The sequence below is a fragment of the Gobius niger genome (assembly GCF_951799975.1).
Source record: "Gobius niger genome assembly, chromosome: 1".
Taxonomy (NCBI): Eukaryota; Metazoa; Chordata; class Actinopteri; order Gobiiformes; family Gobiidae; genus Gobius; species Gobius niger.
In genome coordinates, this window is record NC_136852.1 from 3,687,857 (window position 1) to 3,696,721 (window position 8,865).

The window sequence follows — 8,865 nt, forward strand, 5'->3', positions numbered from 1 at the left end:
GCTGCGATGAAAGAGATGCTTTTCAACATCAACATGGTCGACAAAATCAGGTACAAACAGCTGCAAGGCCTTAAGCTCCTCCTTCACAGATTTTTATAAAGAGACCTTTTGTTTTCAGGCAGGATGAGGACTTCTGGACGATGTTCCTGTTCCAGGGACAAGAGCAAGCCTTCATGACAGAGTTTTCAAAGCGGGAATCTGACATGCGCATGTTTCTGCAAGAATTGGTGGCTTGTGCTGATAAGTTAGACGAAATGTGTAGGGCTTCTCATATCGCGGGTACGGTCAATAGCTCAGTGGGCATCACCAGTGGGATATTGTCTATCCTTGGTTTGATCTTTGCTCCCTTTACCGCTGGGGCTTCTTTAGCTCTGACTGCGACAGGTCTTGGTTTGGGAGTGGTTAGTGGGACTAGCAGCTTGATAGCCTCTGCCACAAAAATTGGGGTCGATCAAACACAGGCCAATAAAGCGGAGAAGAATTTCCAAGAATATGTAGAGGATTCAAATGAGATTCAGTGTTGCCTGGACGATGTTGTGCAGAAACACTTTGATGACATCGACAGCGGTGACATTAAAACGGGTGCATGGATGAGCATTCCAGCTGTACGGCAGTTTCTGAAGTATGCCAGTATACCTGCGCTTCATAGAAATGTGAAAGCATTCAGAGCTACTGGCCAGCTGGCTGCTCAGGCGGCTGCTCAGGCGGCTGCTCAGGCGGGTGGTCAGGCCGTGGGAGATGGGTTGAGTTTAGCTGGAAAAGCAGGCAAAGCACTTGCAAAAGCTTCACCATATCTCAATATTTTCTTCATTGGTGTCGACATCACCAACATTGTGCTTCACACTAAGCACCTGCAGGACTGTGAGACACAGACCTCAAAGTGGATCAGAGCCCGAGTGGCTCTGTGGCGAGTCCAGGTCGACTCATGGAAGAGAACGTATGATTCTCTGAACAGGGCTCAGCGGGATTCAAGGAAGAACAAGGAGTTCCTGGAAAAGCCCTTTTAGCTTTAGAGAGTGTCACCTGGCCACTTTTATAAGAGTCAAAACAAACTTACAAACTCCACATAATAAAATGTTCACAGCTACCATTGAGGACAGGGAAAAGAATCTGATTTGTAAAAAGCTTTTCAACACTCAATGACACGAGTCAGACCCGAGAGCATGTCGCACCTGCAGTTATGAAAAAATAAATAAATAAAAAATGTAAAAACTAAACCATTATAATGTGGAGTTCAAGTTTTATAAATGAGGCTGCTTCTGTTTCTCTAAAGCTCTGTCAGAAATGTTCAACTCTTGATTATTCTGATGATTAACTCTGGGATTTTTAATTTATTTTGGTGAATTAAACATTAACCATCTGACCTAAACTTATTGAAATTCTGAGCAGAATGGTCTCGTGATGAAATGAACTAAGGTTAAGGGTTGAAGTTATGATATACTCAACATTCTGTTTAATCATTATATCATCCAAATCAATAAAGAGATATATTACCAACATGGTTTTAACTCTTCATTTACAAAACATGATTGTTTCAATTTGTTCAATAATTTAAAATCGTGTAAGTTATGGTGTGCCTTAAATTAGGTTTTAAATGTGGGACGATCATACACCTTTCACAAAGTTGACATATTAAGCTTTCTGCTACAGTTCAGACCTGGAACTGAAATATAACATTGCAACATTAGCATTGTATTATGTTATTTAAATATTATTATTTATTATGTGCACAGGGTTAATTCTTTGTGTGAAACAGAGAATTAATGAATCATTACTTAATTAAAAAGAAAAAAGGGAATAGGGTGCCTCAGAGATCCATCCTAGGTCCAACATTGTTTGTCTGTACATATATGAAATATTGCACAATCTGTTAGCAAAGTTATTGCACACAAGGGATGTCACAGTTACCGGTGTAGTGGTAAAATGTGAGCCTTATGAGCCACCGTCTCATCTGCTGAAGTTGCCGCAGGCGCCTCTGTAGCTACAACCAAAACAAAACTTTCTCGAAGCTGGAATCATGTCCGAGACGACAGTGCAGGATCAGCCTCAGAGACTGAGCCTGAAGTCTGGACATGTTTTGGGTATTTTAAAGGAATAGGCCACCGTGTTTACATACTGAGATATGCTCTTACCTAACCTTAGCCGAGTTAATATATCCCCGTCTGGTCTTTGTCCGTGCGCTCTGTCACGCAAACGGAGCACATACGCAGCCTCTCCCACATGTCACATAGCTCCAAAAAAGCTCACGATAGAAGCTACCAAGCTCTTCCACGTGTTCCCTATTTAAATAAAGTTACGTGAAGTGTTTTCATGCGAAGTATATTTACACAGAAATGTAGCATGTCGATTTTATAAGCAAATAAAAAGGGGGACTATATTGTGAGGCGTAATGATACAAGGAGTAAAATGTCCGCGCAGTAACTCCTAAAGGTTATTGACGGAAGTGAGCGGGGGAAGTCTTTAGGAGTTACTGCGCTATATTACTGAGCTATGTGACATGTGGGAGAGGCTGCGTATGTGCTCCGTTTGCCTGACAGAGCGCACGGACAAAGACCAGACGGGGATATATTAACTCCGCTAAAGTGAGGTAAGAACATTTCTCGGTATGTAAAAACGGTGGCCTATTCCTTTAAGAAGCTGAAGGACAGTTGATAGAGACAGTTTTCCTGTTTGTGAAACGTGCAGGAGAAAAAGTGTCTCTAAAGCAGCAATACTTCGAACCTCTGACTCTCCTGCGTGACCGTCTCCCTCTATAGCAGTAAGCTAACGTTAGCGTTTTAGCTGAAATGCTGATGTGGGACTTTGGGTTGAGGGAGAATGTAACGAGTCGCCCCATAGTGCGGCTGCAGCGCCACCGCCAGCATAAGCCGTGTCCGGATACCTCCGCACGATGGCACAATGGCTCCCAGTGGCAGATTCACTCTCGCCGCAGTTTTATGAATTTAATAATGATCACTGTCTGATGCCATTTTCCCTGCAAAGCGAAAGCTCACTGGAAGGACACAAACTGAGAACAATATTCCTGATATAGACGGTTTATCTAGTTCAAAAATATTCTTCGTTTCTGGCGCTATAAATAGTACATGAAACGATCAACAACACATCGTTAGAGTTCCTTTACTTTGATGTGAAAAGCTGCACTTTTGATAAGGCTTTGTCTGTATTTTTTTTTATGTAATAAGCACTGTTAAACTTTTTTGAACCAATTTCAGTTTGTGCAGGACTATCAATGCTTTCTGAACATATTAACACACATTAAATAAAATACCGCGATAATACCGAAAACCGTGATAATTTTGGTCACAATAACCGTGAGGTAAAATTTTCATACCGTGACAGCCCTAATGCACACCTTTATGCAGATGACACAATTTAATGTTCCAGTAGAGCATCTCCACTTGATAGAAAATGAATATTGTTTTAGTCAGACAAGAGTTTTTTTTTAGCCTTTTATATACAAACATGTCAGAAAATTTGGCTTTTAAACAGCGATTCTCAAGAGCAAAAACAAGAGTCCAGATCTTAACCCCATTAGGAATCTTTGGGATGTGCTGAAGAAGGCTTTGCGCAGTGATCACACTCGCCCATCATCAATACAAGATCTTGGTGAAAAGTTATTTATGAACATTTTATTAGAGGATCGGCCCCAAGAGATGAATCATCTCGTTTTCATGGGGGTCCTAAAAATGTCCAAGAAAAATAGAACAGAAAACAGCAGAGTAGATGCAATCAAATCAAACAGAATGATAACAGTAATAATAATACAATAAAAATTAAATAATAATAATAAACAAAACCTTAACGCACACACACACACTCACATACACACACACACTAGCTCTCATATTTCACCTCCCCACCTATTATCGAAGGAATACAGTGGTTCCCAAACTGTGTTTTTTATGGTAAATGGCATACAGCACCTTCCACCCCACTTAGGTCCAAAGCGCTCCAAAAGTAATGAGCCAGTCACCAATTTATGCCACTAGACACAATTTAAACAATTTTTAGGTTAATTTTACATGATTATTGTGATTATTATGATTATTTTTAAACACATCATGAAGGTGCTTCAAAGGTCAAGTGTTTTGAAAGGTACTTGGTGCGAGATGTTTGAGAACCACTGGTGTAACATAATGCATACAAGACAATACCTTTTCTAGTATAACCCTTCATCACAGATATAACGAAAAAGGTTGGCACACAATGTACAAAGTTTACACATACACACATGCATCTATATATGTATACCTATTTCTGTGTTCATGTATACATTATGAATATATATACATAAGTATATACATAAGTATACAAAAGTCAACACAACATTGCAGAAGCTTATTGACACAACATCACAGCAAGTTAAAGGCGCTTCAGTGAAATATTAGAGCGTGTGACCTCTTTATTAAGGCAGTTAGCTTCACGATTCCTCAAGTAACAAAAGCAGATCAGGGTTGGTGAGACCTGGAGTCGCTGACTGACAGTGTGACCGTTTCTCTGGGTTCCTCCGGCTCCGGCGCTCGATCCAAAGCTCTGCAGCAGCGGCGTCTGAACTCAGAGCTGGAGAAGTAATACACCACTGGGTCCAAGGCGCTGTTCAGATACGTCAGGCTCACCGTGACGGCGTAGACGACAGTCAGCTGCTGCATTTCAGCGCAGAATCGCACGGCATCCGCTGCGTCGCGAGCCTTGAACCAGATCACGAGCTGCGCGATGTTGCTCGGAAGGAAGCAAACGGCGAAGAGAACCACTATCGCGACCATCACGGAGAGCGCCCTTTTAACCTCAGCCTGCCGGGCGATCTGCCTTTTCCGCAGATGTTTGACGACGCACACGGTGGAGAAGAGGATCGCGAGGAAAGGCGCGTAGAAGCCCAGCAGGAACGCGAGCCTCTGCGGGGAGACCCTGTAGTTCCGCTCGGACTGACGGGAGAAGCTTCCGCAGTAGCTCGAGTTGGTTTTGTTCAGGGTGAAGAACAGACCCATCGAGACAATTCCCAGCCAAAGAACCACAGCGCCGCACGCAGCTTTGGAGACGCTCAGGAAGTTCACGGGGTGATGCGGATGAAGCACTCGCATGTATCTGTCCAGAGCAATAACGATGAGGAAGACCACGCTCCCGGTGCGGTTGGAAGCCACCAGGAAGTGGCTCACGGTGCAGAAGGCGTTCCCGAATCTCCACGCGAAGCCGCTGTGGAAGTAGCTCGCGCGAAACGGTAACGCCACGAGGAGCAGGCAGTCGGCCACGGCCAGACTGAAGAGCAGGACCGTGCTGCTCCTCCAGGGCCTGAGGTGGAAGCAGAAGATCCACAGCGCGAAACCGTTCCCCAGAGTTCCCAGGATGAACTCCGCGATCAGCACCGGGGGCAGGATGGAGCTGAGGGCTGTGTCGTTCAGGGAGCACTGCATTCTGACTTCTGCACTCGACCATGAGAAAAGCAAGACTGAAACTGAGGAAGCTTTGAGCCACATCCTCTTTCAGATTCTACGGGAAATTAATTTGACACATACGAAGTGAAACCGCATGTGGGTTGCACAAATACAAAGGAGGTCAATAACAGAACGTTTATTTACTAAGAGACCACAAGATCTGCACTTTACTGAAGGCGAGACGCTGCAGATGACATTTACATTTAGAGTCATCAATTCAAAGCTTTTGCTGAACATCACTGATATGAATATGAGAACAAAATGTATTTCGTGCTATTTAAGTATTTTACCTCTTACCTTGCCTGTGTAACACCTCATTTGAAAGCTAAGACCCACAAAACTGACCTTTTTCCTTGCATTGTTGCTGTGTTGTGTCACCTTTTGTATGTTTTTCTTTCTTTCTTTTTTTTTCATTTTTGGCACATTTTTGTTGAATTTTTGTCACATTTTTGTCACATTTTTGTCAATTTTTTGTAGAATTTTTGTCACATTTTTGAAGAATTTTTTGTCAATTTTTTGTTGAATTTTTTTCACATTTTTGTCGAATTTTTGTTGAATTTTTGTCACATTTTTGTTGAATTTTCGTCACATTTGTGTTGCGTTTACATCCTTGATTTCTTCTCATTTTTTGTGGCTGTTTTGGTGCTTTTTTCTGAAGAAGTTTTTTGATTAGGGTAAAGCCAAACTGGAGAAAATGGGATCCGTTCAGGTGGGAGTTAAGAGGTTAAGTAATTACTTTTATTGTTGCAACATTTTATTTTTATTTTGGTGATATATTAGCAGTGTTGGGGGTAACATATTACAAAAGCAACGAGTTACAAATATATATATATAGAACTTTATTCAGTAACTAAGGAATATACTTAAGGGGATGCGATGTAAGTTGGTCATTTTTATACTCACTACTGCCACCTCAGGTCTTACGCGTAACTGCAGGTTCTATATTAAGCTCGTGCATGACTGCGAATTAACTTTTTTAGTGACAGCGCAGGATTTTAGAGGCAGTTGTGGTGAACAGGTCTGAGCTCATTCTACACATTAGGACATGGCTGGAACATGTAGGGGGAGGAAAAATACATACTTTAAACATTTTAAACCCTGTAGAGTCCCTTAAAAGTGCACACGACACGTTAGACACATTTTTTGCTAAAGATTGTACCCAGCTTTCTTTAGTTTGACCGTTTCTTGTGATGTTTATAGATTCAGTTCCTTATTGGACACCAACGGGAAGTGACAAGAGGAGCAAACAATTTAAACTGTTGCCGTGCCAACCATGTTATGTCAATGGGAAATGGGAAAATCCAACTTTTCCTATGCCACTTCCTCTCAGCAGTTTAAAAAAAGTAACTTTTCTGCCCAACATTTCTTTCTTTCATTTCTTTCTTTCTTTCTTTCTTCATTAAAATTGCTGCTTCACTGAAATAAAGTGATGATTATGCAACGGTCCTCCTAAACTAGTCATATTTCCAGATGCATTAAAACCTGTCATGTGCACTTTAAAGGAATAGGCTTTTTTCATACTGAGATATGTTCTTACCTTAGCTTTGACGAGTTCTTGAGGACCTGTCTGATCTTCCCCCGTGCCTTCAATCACGTAAACACGGCGCAGACGGCGTTAGCATTTAGCCTCTCCCTCTCTCCTCTATAGCTCCAAAACAGGTCAAGATAGAAGCTACCAAGCTCTTCCACGATTATCTCGCCTCATCACTCGCCTCAGTGACATCGGTCTGCGGGGGACTGTGCTGCAGTGGTTTCACTCATATGTGACTGACAGGAGCTTCAGGGTCATGAATGATCCGACATCCTCCACTGTCCCTCTGACCACTGGTGTGCCTCAAGGCTCCATCCTTGGTCCACTGTTGTTTTCGCTGTATGTGCTGCCACTGAGCGCTGTCATTTTAAAACACAACTTGTCGTTTCATTTTTATGCGGACGATATACAGGTCTATCTACCCATCTTGCCAAACAGCACAGTAGCGCTACAGTCCGTCCACAATGGCTGACATCAAGGAATGGCTCACACAGAACTTTTTACATCTTAACAAGAGTAAAAGTGAGTGCATTCTGTTTGGACCCAAATTCATGGACTGTGTTGGACCTGGGAGCCCTCGCCCCTTTCTCTCAAACAGTGGTGAGAAATGTAGGGGTTAAGTTTGACGACCAACTGAGATTCGACAAGCAGATTGACACTGTTGTTCGGACAAGCTTCTGTCAGCTCCATCTCCTGGCCAACGTTAAACCTTTCCTCGGTCAGGATGACTTAGGGAAGCCTATGCACGCTTTTATTAGCTCCTGCATTGACTACTGCAATGCACTTTATGTGGGTGTGAACAAGTGCACTGTAAACCGGCTGCAATCGGTGCAAAACGCTGCAGCTGCTTGTTGCACATCAGCCCAGTAGAGGCTGTGTCTGCAGGACAACACCTGCTGGAGGTCCAGGACCAAAAGTAAGCAGTGGGTGATCGTTCCTTTTCAGTGGCTGGTCCGAGGCTCTGGAACTCTCTGCCTTTTGAGTTACGAGCCATCACTGACCTGACACTGTTTAAAGCGAGGCTGAAAAACATACTTGTTTAAAGCCGCTTTTCACTGCTAATTTAAAACAATTGTAGCACAAAATATTTAAGAAAACACATATACATTACACATGTGATAATGCCAATTTGAACCGATAACCGATAATTCTGCATGTCCCGATACCGATAACCGATAATGACACCGATAATGATGTATATATATATTTGCACTTTATTTTGTGACAAGAACTCAACGTAACAGTTCACAGTTCTGCCCAAAATGTAGTAACTCTACCAAGAAATATACAAGTGTATAAATATAAATCAAATAATGAGTTTTATTTGGGTTTGGGTCTCCACCTTTTTCTAAAGCTCTGTTTTTTTTACAGTTCCATCATCTGAGCAGTACATATACAAATAAAGGTTGATTGATTGATTGATTACATTGTTTAGCGAGCCCGATCTAGCCCGTGGGCCGCGTATTGGAGACCCCTGTTATACATGAAACACAAAAACAGAGTCCACTGAATCACTGAAGCTCGATTCATTAGACTTTAGACGACGTTATGGAGTCAGACGCAAAAGTAAAGCGGGGCTTCTGACGGGGAACACCCAAGGACTGCAACAAAGTCATTCATTCTCACAGGGGGCTTTGAAGCTCGGCCAGAACACGGGGCTCCTCTCTCTGTTCTCGCTCCTGGATCATGCCCTCGCGGCTCTGAAGGGCTGTGAGCCGGGCTGAAAGAAGCAACTATGGGCCCAACACAAGGAGGAAAATCCCTGAAACATAATTACCAGAGCAAAAGCTGATTCTTGGGGCAGAAACACCAAAGACAGAGCCATAAAGCAGAGGGACTTGTGGAACTTTTTAACCATTGACACTGATCATTGAGAATAGTTCCTCCTGCTAAGAAACGCAAAAC

General features: G+C 42.6%; 1 protein-coding gene across 1 annotated transcript; it reads right to left on the reverse strand.

Annotated features, from left to right (window-relative positions):
* Nucleotides 1-4,435: 4,435 nt before the first annotated feature.
* On the reverse strand, nt 4,436-5,421 carry LOC306973656 (hydroxycarboxylic acid receptor 2-like). The gene has a single exon (XM_079570647.1). The coding sequence runs from the start codon at nt 5,406-5,408 to the stop codon at nt 4,449-4,451; it is 960 nt and encodes a 319-aa protein (XP_079426773.1). The 5' UTR covers nt 5,409-5,421; the 3' UTR covers nt 4,436-4,448.
* Between the last annotated feature and the right edge of the window lie 3,444 nt (nt 5,422-8,865).